This window comes from Odontomachus brunneus, unplaced genomic scaffold, assembly GCF_010583005.1.
Source record: "Odontomachus brunneus isolate Ranch 3 - 2012 unplaced genomic scaffold, Obru_v1 Obru_scaffold_023, whole genome shotgun sequence".
NCBI lineage: Eukaryota > Metazoa > Arthropoda > Insecta > Hymenoptera > Formicidae > Odontomachus > Odontomachus brunneus.
Window position 1 is genome coordinate 2,485,622 of NW_022639473.1, and position 16,800 is coordinate 2,502,421.

The following is a 16,800-nucleotide window of genomic DNA, read 5'->3' on the forward strand; positions in this document are numbered from 1 at the left end:
GTGGGATCAGAAGGGTGTGATCTATTATGAGCTGCTAAAACCTGGCCAAACCGTTAATACTGAACGCTACCAACAACAAATGATCGATTTGAATCAAGCTTTGCGTGAAAAACGACCAGAATATTAAAAAAAGCAACACAAAGTGATTTTGCTTCATGATAATGCACCATCATACACAGCAAAACTGGTCAAGGAAACGATTGAGACGTTTAGTTGGGAAATACTTTCGCACGCAGCTTACTCACCAGACTTGGCTTCGTCCAATTACTATTTATTTGCATCGATGGGACACGCACTTGCTAAGCAGCGCTTCACTTCTTACGAAAATGGCTCGATGACTGGTTTGCCTCAAAAGAGCAACAGTTTTTTTGGCGTGGCATCCACAAATTGTCAGACAGGTGGGAAAAATGTATAGCTAGCGATGGACAATACTTCGAATAAAATATTTTTTATCATTTTCATACAATAAACGTGTATTTTCTATACAAAAATTCCGGTTTCATATTTACATACCTGATACATTGTAATGTCTTCGCGCTCCAACTTCACACCTACGACGGCGCTGCGCAACATAGGCTGTGTTCCGAAATTCACTGCTAGTGCTGAAATTCTATAGTATACGTGACATGAACTATAGATTTTCAGTACTGGCAGTGAATTTCGGAACGCAGCCATTGTCTCCGGGCCTCTCGGTCCGCATGAAACGACTCGCCGATAACTTCATGTAGAAAAGTCGTAGCGACATGCGGTAAATTGCATTCGAAAGCTGAGACTGTCTCGTTTCCGATGAGGAAGTGATCGTTTCCCGATACTAATTAATTGTGATCGATGTCGTTGTACGATGCCAATGTTTCTCAGGCTTCTCCTCGGAAATAAATCCGCGATTAAAAACGCGAGTTTGATTGCAATTTGAAAGAAAATCGAGAAAAAAATAAGAGAAATCGCGTACCAGAGAAAATATAATTTTAACTGAATATAAAAGTGACACATAATTTAATATCTATAAACCGTTCCAGTTAATGTTTTCGTTATATATGCATCGATCATATAAGTATTTCAAGTTTATGTATGAATAAGTTGAAACACTGAATGGAGTGGGTATTTAAAATAATTAGTGACAGTTTAATTCAGTGGATCATGAAATTATTGGAGATCTTCAAACGATCCGGGTTTAAAAACAATTTTAAAAACTAACTCGGCGCACAATTTTCAACGCAGGTGTATAACACAAATAAATTATAAAACCATCGAAACTCGGTGGTTTCTCAGAATATCTTGCGATCGTGCACTTGCTAGATTCAGTTTTTCCGTGAATGAAAAGACCGGCACGAGAGAGAGAGAGAGAGAGAGAGAGAGAGAGAGAGAAAGAGAGGGAGGGAGAGAAAGAGAGAGGTCGACGAACAATAGCACGGTCGCGTCGCTGATCGCCTTGTATCCCATCGCGAGTCGATTCATCAGGCGGACTATCGGGCGAGCGGCGCGCAAAAAGCTAATATTCCGGAGTAACAAATGTTGCAAAGAAATGACGAGTGGGAGAAGCGGCGGGCGAGGAACTCGAAGTTGGGTAAATTCCGGGAGACTTATGACGATGAACGGTCTGCCGCGAGCCTGCCATTTCTCACGCGAGCTCGACGCTTCCATCATAACGTTCGATTCCATAAAAATCAACGGGCATTTAATGCAAGCGCGGCGACAATCAACTTCGCTCGACCGTCCGGTTTCCGGCGTTGTGAACCCTGTCGCGCCGCGCCGGGACGCCAGGCGTATTTACGGGCCTGTTTACAACGCGGTGCCCGACAAACGCCGGAGACTAAAAACTTGATTGCGCCTCTGTTCGCGTATTTGCCACCCCACGTGTCGTCCCGCACGTATGTACCACGCGCGCAGGTGCACGCTGACAGTTTTCAATTTCAGAAATGGATCAATGCTTCCTCCTTTTCCTCCCCGTTCTCACGGTCGCACGCTTGTGGTATATAATAACTTAATATCATAAATAGTGCGCTATCCATAACGTTTGATAACGATAAACTTTCTTCAGCTTTACCTAGAAACGTACAGTGCACAGTGCGACTTTATGCCTTCTGACATGCATGCTGACCGACAGCTCAGTTCGCTATATAGATCTTCCGATGTACGATAGCGATTCATGCAGTGAACTGAGCTGTCGGTCAGCATGCATGTCAGAAGGCATGGAATCGTGTGATTCTAGCTTTAAGCGATTTCACGTTAACGCCAAGCACTAAGTGAAGCTAGCGACGTTTTCATAAAAAAAATTGACGTTCTTTTTCAGCTAAAAAGCTATTTGCGAACAGTAACCTTTAATTTGAAATAGTTCGTGACCCGTTAGCGTCCGTTGCGAAGGCGTTCGCTAATTAATTCTTATAGCAAATTTATGCAAAGGAAAGACTTATTGTTATTTGGGAGAAGTAAAAGCCCCTCGTCGTCTCATTTACATTTTGAAAGAGCGCGCTCCGTCAAAGCCCTTAGATTCGTGATATTCAGTGGATCTAATTAAACTTCTGCTATTAAATTTCGCTAACGGGAGAACATTAACTATAGTCTGCTTTATGGTTTTTTGTCACATGTATATATATATATATATATATATATATATATATATATATATATATATATATATATATATATATATATATATATATATATATATATATATATATATATATATATATATATATATATATATATATATATATATATATATATATATATATATATATATATATATATATATATATATATATATATATATATATATATATATATATATATATATATATATATATATATATATATATATATATATATATATATATATATATATATATATATATATATATATATATATATATATATATATATATATATATATATATATATATATATATATATATATATATATATATATATATATATATATATATATATATATATATATATATATATATATATATATATATATATATATATATATATATATATATATATATATATATATATATATATATATATATATATATATATATATATATATATATATATATATATATATATATATATATATATATACACATACATACATACATATATATATATATATATATACACGTCAGTTGGGTAAAGGTGACTTGTGTATCGTTTCGGAATATTTCGGGGAATGGGCAGAAGGGAGAGAGTGAGCACGGAGCATAAGTTGAATTCAGGCCATCCGAGTAGCGAAGCTCGAGAGTTTCATTTATAAATTTCTTTCCTCTTTTCCAAGCGTATGCTTGGCACGTGTATGTATGCGTGCGCGCTTAGTATGATGAAAAAAGAAAAAGAATTATTTCCACGCGAGGCATACGTATGTATGTCAATGCGTGTGTATTGCACAGAGCAACCTTTTTATTGGAAGTTACGCATTTCGCGAGTCCAGGAATTTCAGTTTCGCGTCATCGCAACCGCGCGTAAAATTTATGTGCACTCGCTCGCCTTCAAGATCTATTTTGGCGTTTCGTTTGAATTCACTCGCATCGCAGATCTCAAAGTAACGCGAGATACTGGATACTCCCGGCTGACGCGGCGGAAAGAACCATAACAAAATCTCATCTCGAAATAACAACGAAACGTGAGAACTTCTACCTTACGTACGCTATAAGGCGGACATCGTAAGAGAGGCACTCTACGCACGCATCGTCTCTGTAACTGTGCGAGCCTTCGAAGCTTTAATAAAGGTACTCTGCGAAAATATCTCTCGGCCGTCACCTTTTATACGCATCGCCCAAGAGCTGAGAGATGCGAGGAGTGAACGGGGTGAAATATTCGCGGCGGTAAATACGACTTGGGAGAGTCGGCGATGCCGACACATTGCCGGCTTGGTAACGATCCATTCCCCGCAAATCCGTGACATTAAAGTTGCATTTGCAGCGCGAGCAGGTAAGCAAGAATTTCGGCGATTCTTGCTCGAACGCGCGACTTGCCTCTTTCCCTGGAGAGAAGTGGAGAGAGAGAGAGAGAGAGAGAGAGAGAGAGAGAGAGAGGGAGGGAGAGGAAAAAAGAAAGAGAGAAATCGGGCTCCTTGCCGAGTCGAATCGGTGAGATCTCGGTCGGCCGAAGTAGACGCGTCAGTCGCCGAATGGGGTGGCGGAGTGGCGGCGTGCTTAGAAGTAAAATACTATTAAAAGTTCGCGGGAAAGGCGCGAGCGAGAAAATCCAGATCAATTACCTTTCGAGAGAACAATCTGGGCTGGGCGCGGGTGTGAGCGCATCGACGGATACTGAAAACTTGGCGCCCCCCAGGGTGGATCTCCATTCGTAACTTTGGAGCGAGCAAATCGAACGTATTCAGTGGCGTAAGGAGGGTTTCCTGTTCTTCGCAGATTATTCGGCGAACGGGATGTCTCGGGAGGAATCCGCAGACAACGCTTCACGACAACGTGAACACAATGTTCGTTTCAACTTTTAGGCGATCTAGCGCCTCCAACGAACGCTCGCGTTCAGGTGTGCCAACGTCTTAATTTTTGTAATTACAGAAACAATTATAATTTTTTAGTTAAATCGACCATTCTTTTCTCTCAGTGTGTGTCTATTATTACGACATTCTCACGTAATTATCCCTTGCGACATAACTCGAAATTTTGATCTCCGATTTCCTTCCTATTTCCGATCTCAATATTCCATTCAACGCTAACATTAATATTCTGAAGCCTATCAACTTCTTTTGATCCTGCTTAACCTATTAGTTTTATTAAAAGAGTGAGGTCTTCTTGAGATCCTACAAGTGGTAATTTGTGCATTTTCCGCCATTTAGAGACGGTAAATAGATATTTAGTTCCTATTTAATTCCCATATAGATTAAATATATACTGGTCCTTTAGAATCCTTTAAAATATACAAATGTTAAAATGTTTAAATTGAAAATGAGGCTAAAATCTTGCGCGACATGGAAAATTTATAAAAGTCCCTCAAAGTTTTCACAGAAACGCATATCTGAAGGCAGGAAAAGAGCTGTGATTTTATACGTAATCAATGTTTCACACGACTCTTTCCGCTTAATAATCATTTGTCTAATGCGATCCCGGAATCCGCTAGATGCTCCCTCGAGGGAGCACCATGTATATACGAGTATATGTATATATATGAAAAGAAGAAACTATGGGAGAATCGGCCCGAATACGGACCGTGTCGAGAATGTCGGGTCGGTTGAGAGGGACAGGTAGAGGGGTCTTAATCCGCTTTATTATTATTACTTTAGTTTCACCTTTATGGTTATCGTCGTGGTTAATTTTTATCCCGATCATTACAGCCCAATGTATATGCGTTCTCAGATTTTACTGGCTGCGCATTCATTAGAGGCCGAGAGATTAAGAGGGTGGACGGAGGAAGGAGGCGGAACGAGCGAGATAATGTTGAGAATAATTATTCTCGGGGAAAATTCACGGATTATGAAGGAAACGATGATCATACGCACATGCTGAAATTTATTCTGATTTCGAGGCTGGCAGTGGCCGATTTCGATGTATTATCTCTTTATCGCGCAGAGCGCCAGATGCGGCCCTCTCCTCTCTCTCTCTCTCTAGCGTCCGCTGTGTGTGTTTGAACTTTTAAGATATTATTTCTTTGGAAGATCTCCCGCCGGATACAACTTCAATTTCGCGGAATAGAATGTTTTTTGCTACCTGCCCCCCTCTGAACAGTTTATGTTTCCCGCTCGACCGGTTTTTATTTTTCCTGCGGCTCGTAATTTCATCTGCTCATCGGAAAGAGAGTAAATATAACTTCTAAGAGAGAGAAAGAGATAGAGAGAAGAGACTAACACTGTCGACACCTTCTCTTCTTCCCCTAGTTTTTTTCCTCCCTTTCTCTTTCCGTTCCTCCTCAGCCGACTGCGCCAACCTATGGTTTCCAATAAACCGAGAGTCCTAAGAACGCGCTCGTGGCCGGGTGAACTTATAGCGGATTTACACGAGAGTCGAGTGTTGCCGTATCGCGTATCGACTGCTGTCGATTCGACATTACGTCTGTTGTTTTGCACCGAACTCGATACTGCACTGGTTTACGTAACCGAGGAGAGAAGAATTGGTCACACTGTTGCTCCAATATTGGAAGTCGAACACCGGTGATATCGACACCAACATTCTGCAGCGGCGACTGTGACGGATATCCTATACGAAACATACGAGTCCTCCACTTCCTCCCCCCTTCCCCTTCGCGCTGGAAAATTTGCCAAGTTATTCGGCCTCCATCTTCTTCACTTCGTCTCGCCTACCTTTCATTCGTCCCCTTTGAGATAGGAGAGAGCGCGTTGTATATATCTTTCCCCTTTTTCTTCGTCTCAATACCAACAATGGCGCGGCAAGACAGATGCTCTGTCTTCCGAAAGTCCTGACTATGAGCAAGTCTAAATGCGAATTGTTCGCGGAGAGACGATTTTTTTTATAGTCCCGCCGTTTGCGGCCATTTGTCTGGCGAAGTTATTCGATCGTGCGATAGTCTAAATGCATGACGAGACGTGCCGCGCGCGCGCGCGTTTGAGTGTTATTTTAACTCGCCTGCAGAGCGACTCGGAGGATGATGCATTGCGTGCGTGTGCACGCGTTGCACGTTGCACACGAAACACTTGTACAGAACGAGCCGACGGCTCATTCGACTCGTATAATTTGAGCGAGAGCGCGTCGACAAAAAATTTCAGACCATCTACTTGTCGCGAGTATTTCGCACGCTAACTATGACGAAGTGTACCTCGCGGTTAGATAAACTTGCTCATTAATGAGAACGCGGGCACAAAGTAAATTCTTAAACAGTCCACTTGACATGCATTAATCATAATGTAACGAGGCGGGCGGAAAGGTTACATTACGCGCGTCGCATCTCTGAAACGAAATATTTTCCTTGACGCCGCGCGGCAAACAGCGTCTTCCCTCCCTCGCCCCTCTGTGACCCCCTCGTTTATTGTTAAATGCGCACCGACTGTCGCGTCGGAAATGGAGTTTCCGTGACTCAACGATATCAGATGATGCGATGAAGCATCGTCGTCGCGAATGGTGTCACGCATTCTCTACGCGGGAATGTTTTGATGCCGTAACGTCACAAACGCAACGGAACGGCGCGTTTTCTACGAAGAAGTCAGACGGACGGACGGGTGGGTGGGTCAGTTTGTTTGCCTGCACGCGAAATTTCGATAATGACGATTACGAAGTTGCGTTTCGCGACGGTGGGACAGGTCGCGAGGAGCGTCGGAGAAGCGTATTACACGTTTACGTCTTATCTTTCTTCCCCGAGCAAAAAACTACACTCCGGCTTTTTCCGTTCTTTTCTTACTTTAAAGAAACAACGGTTCGAGAAGATAAATGCGCTCGTTTTCTGTAGCTCGACTTCGAGGAAGTCTTAATGCGAAGAGAGCCGCCATTTCTTTTAGAGTTTTTGCGCCGATTTCTGGTTCCCCGTTGGTTACTCGGGAACCACCTTATCTTCCCTTCGCCCGTATTTTATGAAACCCTAAAGCATGATATAATATCTGCTTAAACGAGAACTGATAGGTGTACGCCGAGCGGCTCCTAAGTAGCAGTTTGCGACTATATTCGGGCCATTTTTCTTTTTTTATTGCAACGTAGAATTTTCGCACGCGCGAGAAATTGTTTGTAATACGTATTACCTTGTAGGTGACATTCTCCGTCCGCGAATAAACGAGTGGCGAAACGAGAGTGGTGGAAATAAGTCAACTCTTTTTACCTCATTGCGCGCGCGGCAATCAAATTATGCGTTCGATAGCTATTACACGCGCGCGCAGTCAATAATTGATACGCAAAGTACACATATACATATAGGTTACGCGTATATACACGTGTACGTGCATACACATGCGCGTGTGTATTAATTCAGTAATTATGGAAAAATGTATGTGATAAAATATCTGCAAACGCGTGCATTTCAGATAGCGCTGTCATTACTTTGCAAAATTGCAAAATATATACAATTTATGCCGACCCGCGGCGCGAACACGTGCGCGCGCGCGCGCGTGCGCGTTACTCGCATTGAAATGTCAATATTGGCCGACAGAAATTGCGAGGTATGCCGCTTTGAAACCAGCAGCATCTCGCGGAAAATTTATCGAATTACATTCTACACTTTCGGAACTGGAATACCTTGTATTTCTTGTTCGGGCCGAAAGGGAGCACCGTCTTGGTACGATAAATGCCCTCGTTTACCAAAGCTTTAACTTCGGGGCAAAGGTTCCTGCCGACCGTACGAAACTTTTCACCCTCCCTTATTCCTTTTATTTTTTTCCTCCACTGAAAACCACTGTCAAGCTCAAAGTTCCTCGATACACTAACTCGGCCAGCTGTCGTCGCGCGGGGACCACGGCGGTAATCCACGACGGAAAATATGACGAGCAGGATATTTACGGATGACGGCGGCGTCGATGCGCGCTCTTTCTTCAGAAACAATATTGTGCCCGCCCGGTCGGACGGAATATCCACTTTCTACGATACACACAAAACGCGCGCGACTCGCCCAACTACGTCAATTTACTTGGCGAAATCTCATTACACTTGTTCTCGGAACCGGTGAACTCTTTCCGAGAAGTCCGTTTTGACATCCAAGAGTTGTCTCGTAAAAAAAAAAAAAAAAATACGGTTTCTCATTTTTTTAAATACGACGCTACGCGCGTGCCTCCGACAAAGAGGTATTTTTGTACCTTCTGCGTTTGACATTAGCTGGACGTGACATGACGCAATGACATTAGAGTCAAAGGTTAATTCGGTCACTCGATAACGTGTTCCAATCGAGCGATCGACCGACCGCTATCCGCTTTCCATCTCGTGTATCTTCGAGCACAAAGGATTTAAAGGGAAATGAAAAAAGGGAGAGAAAATGAATGTAAATTCGCGTTCTACCAACGGCCGAGTCACACGGGATCTCTTTCCACCCTCCTCCACTAACCCTCTCCCCGACACTGTAGCGACACACAGTGCATCTGATTCGGGTGTATCCCGTACCCTGCTCGCTTCGTCTGCTCGGTGCACACGCTCCTGCGCGCTTGTCTTTGACGGCTGCGACGCGCAAATACGCGACGGAACGCGGGCGCGCCCGTAAAGGAGTGCGATTTAAATTCCTCGGGCACGGTGTTTTAACGCCGGGTGTCCCCATTCTCGTCCATGTCGCGAATAGTCGCTCCCGTCGTCGTCGTCGTGGCGCGTCACGATCACGATCGCGCACGTACAGGGTGTCCGTCCCATCGTCCCGGTATACACGTATCCAAGCTGCGGGAACATCACCAGCGATCGAACCAAAGCATCTGATGAATCGCGCGCCATTCGACGTTGACGCATTCGTAGACTATTAACGAGCAAACTATTCGATCGCAAACTATTCGATTCGCGGCGTTAAGATAACGCTCGATGTGCGCAGGAAATAAGAGGTCGCCGTTAAATCCCGACGGAGGATCCGCTTCACGACGGAACTCACGGCGAAAGGAACATTTATTCGCCGGTGTTGGTACACCCTGTACATCCCGTCGCGGAAAAATGGAACCGGCGAGAGAGCGATGTGCAATTTCGCCGGCGAAAGGCGGCGAGAGGTGCGAGGCACGTTAATTGGCGTTCATCTGGAAAAGGTTTACCAACGGCCGGGAGTGTCTACGAGTAAGCACGGCTGCTCGGTGCAGGGACGTGCGAAATGTCGGTGGGTCGAGAGGGTACGTCGGCGGGACGGGGGGCAGCTAATTACCCCGCGGGAAAAATTCCTGGGCGCATGCCGGCCAACGGCGGCGAATCCCGAGGCGACGCACGCTCGCCCGTCGGCGTTTCCATAACTTTTCAACGGAATTGTTAATTGGATTCTTTTTTCTCCCCTTAACTCCGTCCTCCGTCCTCCCCCCTCTCTCTCTTTCTCTCGTTTTTGACCTCTCTCTTTCTTCTTCTTCTCTTATTCGGCGTCGCGTGCTCGTTTCGCCGTTTACTTTATTTTGAATTTATTAGGTCGCTTAATTGCCGTTTTGTGATTCTTTTGTTAGCGCCGTAAAAATGCCCGTCAAATGACGAACGGGCATGGCCCGAGAGGAAAAGCGCAATGTTAAATTTAAAAAATAAGTTTCAGGCGCGCTAATTAGCATTATCTCTTCCGAGTTGACGATTTAACTTGACACGAGATGACCTTTTAGATACACAAATTTTGTTCTTTTGTTCTCTGCAAGCCTTATCAGGACGTTTCACGGCGTAAACAGAGCCGATAATCATCGATGACGACAATTAATATTTGAAGTAAATTATCACAGGCTCCTAAAACGCGAAAAAAGAATTGATGCATTAATTCGTCCTTCCACGAATAGCGCAATTTTCGACGAATCGTTGAGAAGTCGCGTGCGATAGATAATTATCGTTTGTGCGACGACGAACTGCTATCTGTTGATTCGCGTGGCACTTGTCCCGTCTTACCGAGGGTGCGCGCATCAAAGGGCTTTAATTCCAGTAAAAGTCCTTTTCGGCGATCACCGAGTCTCGAGTTGATCCTCGTAGCGCTCTCTCTCTTTCTCTCTCTCTCTCTCTCGCTCGCTCGCGCGTTTTAAGCACTCGCAATACCTCCCGATAGGTTTTAGCGAAGTTTCTCGTGCGCAGAAAAGAGAGAGAGAGAGAGAGAGCGTACGACGGAGACACGTAACTTTTTGAGGCGGCATTTACGCGAAGCTCGTAAAACTTTCGTGTCATTTTTAGCATAATCGCAATACACGTCAAGTCGCTGTTCCGCTCGAGCGCGACTAATTGAGTATTAATGAAAGACGTAATTAGGTGGAGGGAAGCTCCAAGAAAGTTTACGATTGGCTCCGGTTACTTGGAACGCGGCTGTACACCGAACATTTTCATCATGCTCCCTTCACGGTGGTAAAAGTCAGGAAGAAACTTGATAGCATAGCCTCTTCACGCGTCTCGAATGACAACCACGCAAATTCAATTCAAGAAGGGAAATTGCCGAGAGCTAATTTGGTCCGTCTCGAGCGCAAAACGGACCGAGCACAGAGATACAAAAAGTGCCCGGTGTCTATCTTAAATTTACATTGCTATTCACTATAAACGTGATTTCTCTACGTGCCGCGCATCCGAGACACCGCGCGACTAAAAACCCCGTAATCGCACGAGGTAGCGCGTAACCTAGTAGAGCTCCGCACAATGTGAACTCACTGGGCAAATCTAATTGAATCACTAATCGAGAGAATTCCGTTGCGGTCTCAGCGAAATCGCCCTCCACGCAACAACAGCGAAGAGGCAGGATTTCGTAAAGAGTGACAAACGTCTTTCGTGTGTTGATTTAATACTAATAATCACAAAGTTGAAACAATCTCGTGGGATTCTCACGGCTACTTTGCTCGCGGCGGAGCAAAGTCGGTGGCACGTGCCCGCCTCGAGAATGCTCCAAATCCGTCTCTCTATAATTGTATCGGTTTCGCGCGTGCGTTCGTCGAACGAGCGCGTCGTTTGGTGCAACGTTGAACCCGCGGATGTACCTTTGGCGAGGGATTGAAATGATCCTGTAAAATCCACTTATGGGACAAACTCACCGATCACGGTCAAATTGACTTTGGAGTTTCTCGTCTGGCCGATTTGGAAGTCGACGCGGCACCTGTAGATACCCGCGTCCTCCTCCCTGATGTGATCGACCCCCAACTCCGCCGGTTGCTTGTCCGGCATGAAGTAGGCCCGATTCGAGAACACGGAGTCGTCCGACCATCTCTCGGCAATACCGAAGTCCCGGTCCCTGGCGTCGACACTGCAACAGGAGGGACAGAGCCATAGAGAGGAGGGTCAGAGAGGCCGAGAGTGTAATTAATAATCGAACGGAGCGCGGGTTATCCGAACTATCGTTTCGCATCAACCTCTTCTGAACGACGCGGCGTAATTGAACCGTGGACAACAGTAGACACGCTCCTAATGGATTTCGGTCTCCGCCCGAGGCTTCGTGTTTCCTAACAGAACTTACGACATCGCGTCGTGTATTGAAATTATTTTAATATAAAATTAGGAAAATGAAGAATTATTAAAATTTTCTATCTCAGCGTTTTCGCGAACAGCGCGAAAAAGAGTTTAAATACGCGTCATTAATGCCAATAAATTACACAAATTTCATCATGACTTTAACAAATTGGAATCGGAAACACACGCATAAATTGTTTTAATAACCGATAATGGTAATTTGACATGATAATTTGCGCTTTGCCCAAAGGACCAAATCTCGCCGGAATATATTCAAGTGCTAATAAAAGTAAATTATTGTCGAAGGGAGGAAACTGCTTTTACCCCTAGCGCGTTTTGCGATTCTGTTAGAAAACAATGTGGGTCATGCGACGTACAAGACGGGTGTGCATTATGCAAACAAAACGGGAATATTTTGTGAATGTAGTCCGATTATGCAAATTTCCAGACAGACGGATTCGGAATGCTATAAATTAAAGTAAATACGCGCCTGCACTTTACGATACACACCGTGTCACGCGCAATAATAAGTACGCAAATTAAAATATCTCCACCTCGCAAGTACAGCGCGGTTTATTATCGCGGGGATAATTTTATGGTAAATAAAATACGGAAATTCTTGTTATAAAGCCGAAACGTTACGAGTATTTACGCAGCAGCACGAGCGACACCGGCTACGCAAAACCGATTATTTTACAATTCCTGTAAAACAGAAATTTTCGCCGCGAGCCGCGCCGGCGACTGTCATAGTCGTCGGTTTTGCGCCGACCTGAAAACTTCTCTCTCTCTCACTCTCCGATCCTGGCATATAACAAACTTTTCATGTTTTTGTTGCGAGACTTTTTTCTCACCGACGAGCCTCGGTGAGAGCCATTTAAATCGATATAAGGGAGGTATTTAAAGCGATGTAAAAAGTTTTATAAGGACGCCGGCGCGCCCGGCGAACGACGAAGCACGGTTGCTGCACAGACAAAAGGGGGGAGAGGAAACAGGATCGCGTGTATATGTATCTACACGAATGTCCTACTTTTGTCACGTCACACTTTTAACGACGAGATCCTTGGGCCGCGCTGGAAACAGAATGCTTCCGCCGAATGATAATAACGGTGACGACTCATGCGCGCGATCTGATAATTCGATTCAGTCGGGAGTCGTTCGTGCTCGCATAACAATCGCGAATGTCCCGAATTATTTCGATATTGCGATTCTGGCTGGCAGACAATACGACGTCGATCTTGATTTAGCCATATCATTAATAAAAGAGAGAAGAAATTGTGAATTTTTAACAAACTCTTATTACGGAGAGAGACGCAGAAAAAGACGCTCTACTTTCTCATCTCGAATAAATAATTCGACTTACATGCGCGCGAGGCGAGTTTTAAAATTAATTTTTGCAAGTTATAGTCTACAAATAATATCGCCCAGATAACGAGATTATTCTTTGATAGCGGAGACGGGTTAACGGAAAATGATATCGTTCCGCGCACGTCGTTCATCGCAATTGACGGAGGGGATATCGAAATTCTGACTTCTAGTCTTGCTCAGAATTGGCTTAGCGATTGGCCTAATACTATTCCAGTATTAAAACACGAGTTCATTTCGTGGACGCAACATTCCGGTGGTCGTCGACTCCAACGGCGAATCATCGATAGCAACGCGAGCGGTACATGCTGAATTCGTCAATGGTCGATCGAGCGATCTGATATGGTTTTAAAAATTCACGCGTCGTGACGCCCAGTAATTTGCCCGACGGCTATTTTAACGGCTATTTTAACAGCGTCATTATCGCAGTCATTTCGATTAATGCTCATCAGCGTCGTTCCGTGCCACGTTCGTACGCCGTGACGGTCACGGATGAATCCGTCAGCCGTCGCGAAGGAATAAATTAAAATCCACGAGGGATTTCGCCGCTATATATATACAGTTTAAATCGTCTGTCGTTGGTCTCTCTCTTTCTCTCACCTGCGAGCGCGCGCTATCACGCCTGATTGAATTGCCGACCGATGTAATTGGCACATAATTAAAGTTCCTCCACCGATCGTTACCACGGGCAATCATTATTTCAAGCCGCGGACGCTATCAAATTGTAATAATTATACTGCCATAATTGATTTTGTTTCACGGCGAGTGAATGTGTTCTCTCTCGCCGTTAATTAGGACCTAATGATTTGCATGATGTGACATCGATACGCGTGTCGTTTTTAATCGCGGCGGACTCCCTGGCAGACTGTGCAACTTTTTGCGTCAAATTTACAACGAGAACGAAATATTCTTCCCGAAAGATGTGTTCGATCTCAGAAACGGAATTATCCTCGATAACCGAACTTTTCGTCCCGCGGTGGGATTTCATTATTGTCCACCAGACCAAATTATGGAAGCTCTGGGAACCTGACGGTATCTGATGAGTTTTTTTGCGCGCGTATACCGCCGCGAAACCGCGCGGAATAAATTGCGAGCAAATAACGCGAAATTTTGCTATTATAGGGGGTGCTGTATAATAATCGATTTATTAGGCATTCCGGACGTGGAACCGATGCCGCGTTTTGTATTCCCCAGGGTCGCACGCGCGACTGTATTGTCGGGAAATGAAAATCCTTTTTACTTAGTGCTGGTGAATATATAAACCCCGGATCTTTCGGTGACACATTTGAGCGAGCGCATGTCGCCCCGCTACCTTTTCTCGTTTTTTTAAAGATCCGTCAGCGCGGCGTTACTATGCGGCGGTATGATCGGCTTCTCCGCGTATATCGTAACATTTGAAAAGGTTTTAAAGCCGAGTCGACGCGATAAAAATGGGCCGAGGATATTCCATGGTATCACGCGGCACTTCTGCTTTTCTATGAAGGGAAAGTGGATAATGGTGTAGGCGGGACGGGAGTTGCATGTTAAGCAGCGCGGCGTTAAAATATAAAGTACTTAACGTGCTGCAGCCGTTGCTAATCTGCGATGTAAATAGCGACCTGTTTATAAGGAGAGCGAGAGCGAAAAGAGAGCGTGGCGTCGCGTTACTTATTCACTTCTCTGATATCACCGTCGTATTTCTAATTTCTATCGCTGCTTGGGCGAATCGATGGTACTTACGAGTGCGAGAGACGCGACGCGTCGCGACAGATATACGAGAGAAACGATAACTTCCCAATATTGTTCTCGCGATACACTCCGACGGTCGCGCATCACTGTTTTCAATGCTTATTCTCGCGCGAGACTCACTTTGTCGACACACAAAAGACGCGCACGACGTGCGGAGTGATGCCGATCGATGCGTTAATGGCGGTTGCCCGACACAGAAGAGTCGATATCAAGATGGTCGCGCGATTGTCGCGCCATTATATCCTCTGTCGGTGGCGCGATGCGTTACCATTCGATAGATCGATCCGATAGGTCGACAACTTTCGTCCTGCCGCACTCATTTCTAGCTACGAGTTTTTAGTCGTTGTCAATTAGTCTAAAAAACACGTTTCCGCTTTCTTCCCGAAAATTAAAACTTGCCACTTTGGCTACGTAATGTGTAATTAACGGAGAAGTCGCGAGACGTTTCCGTTTTTTCGTTATTAAATTCGTCGCGTTATCTCGTCGACATTTATAACGTTTCACAAATTAAAACTGGCTAAATCGGACGGACGGATTATTATATTCTAATGAGCGGATAACATCCTGTCTCTCTCTCTCTCTCCTCTCTTCCTCTGTTTCTAGCTCGTCGGTGTCTAAGATCGCGTATTCTCGACGCGACGCGATAATAAATCTGCTTTCGGACGTTTAGCTACGTCAGCATGCGATAACGAACAGTCTGTTTGTCCATCGCATAGTTCACGTAGTTTATAGCGAACGTGAGGGAAAATTAAACCCGGCGAAAAATCGCGTCGCGATAGGAAAACTAGGTGAACGCAATTTCATTTCCACGGCACTAACCTGGTTAAGACGCCACGCCGGCCGATGAAACTATCGCGAATTTCGTTATCTACGAACACGCATTCTCGCTGACGAGCTGGTATAGCCGTGTATCACCGGTGATATATGCGGCGTTGTTGCATAAGCGGCCCGATAGACGGCACGTGACGGGTAATTAAAATCGGGAGTGGCGAAATCATATGAAACATTTAAATTTGTTTGCACAGCTCGCGGAATAACGACGCCGCCATTGCCGCAATCGTGAATAACGGTGATGTCACTGGTCTCCGTTTGTTTTGTTTTTTTTTTTTAATGTTTTTCGACCGTAAACATATGTACATGTCACGATACCAGCCGTCATTAGTATGTACATCGCGGACGCGATGGGTTGCGCGCAACACACAGCGGCGAAATTTAATCTACATAATACCAGGCCGTGGGAATCGTACGGGAACCGCAGTTAAAAAGCGCGAGGTGATATTTCGTCCCTTCGAGGTGACGCGCGTTCACTATGCGGAAATTATGCGGGCGATTTTTCGCGCACGGTTGATCGGCAACGACAAACGCAATAACGATAAAAATCTGTCTCCGTTATCCGGCGACACGCACGCGGGCGTTTGGCAAATTTGTCAGTAAGACAACGATCGCGCGCGATTCCGCGCCGGTTTGATTCCCTTTTTTGCCCTTGCTTTTTCACCTCTTTTTTTCGAACAATCGCTACAAATCGATGCTTATGCAATATTCACAGCGACATCTCCTCTCTTTTTTCCCGTCTGTCTCTCTCGTGAACGCGCAAACAAGATATATATTCCTTGCGCGACGCTGAGCGCGGCGGCGAAAATCGAGTTCGAAGACAATTTTCGGATAAAAGCGACTACCAATCTCGCATTGTGCCGGCGGGCTGTTTGCCCTGGACCGACGGAGGAGGAACGACCGGCGATAGTTTGCG

The 16,800-nt window shown here is 44.8% G+C and overlaps 2 protein-coding genes across 5 annotated transcripts in view; one reads left to right on the plus strand and one right to left on the minus strand.

Moving 5' to 3' along the window:
• Positions 1–16,800, minus strand: part of LOC116842249 (hemicentin-1-like) — a 328,593-nt gene that overhangs the window by 74,646 nt on the left and 237,147 nt on the right. For all 3 annotated transcript variants that reach the window (XM_032811171.1, XM_032811172.1, XM_032811173.1), the window contains one exon: positions 11,552–11,760. In XM_032811171.1, the coding sequence (XP_032667062.1) occupies positions 11,552–11,760 (209 nt within the window). The remainder of the gene's footprint in view (positions 1–11,551; positions 11,761–16,800) is intronic.
• LOC116842254 overlaps positions 1–16,800 on the plus strand; it is a 206,615-nt gene that overhangs the window by 69,183 nt on the left and 120,632 nt on the right. The window lies entirely within an intron of this gene.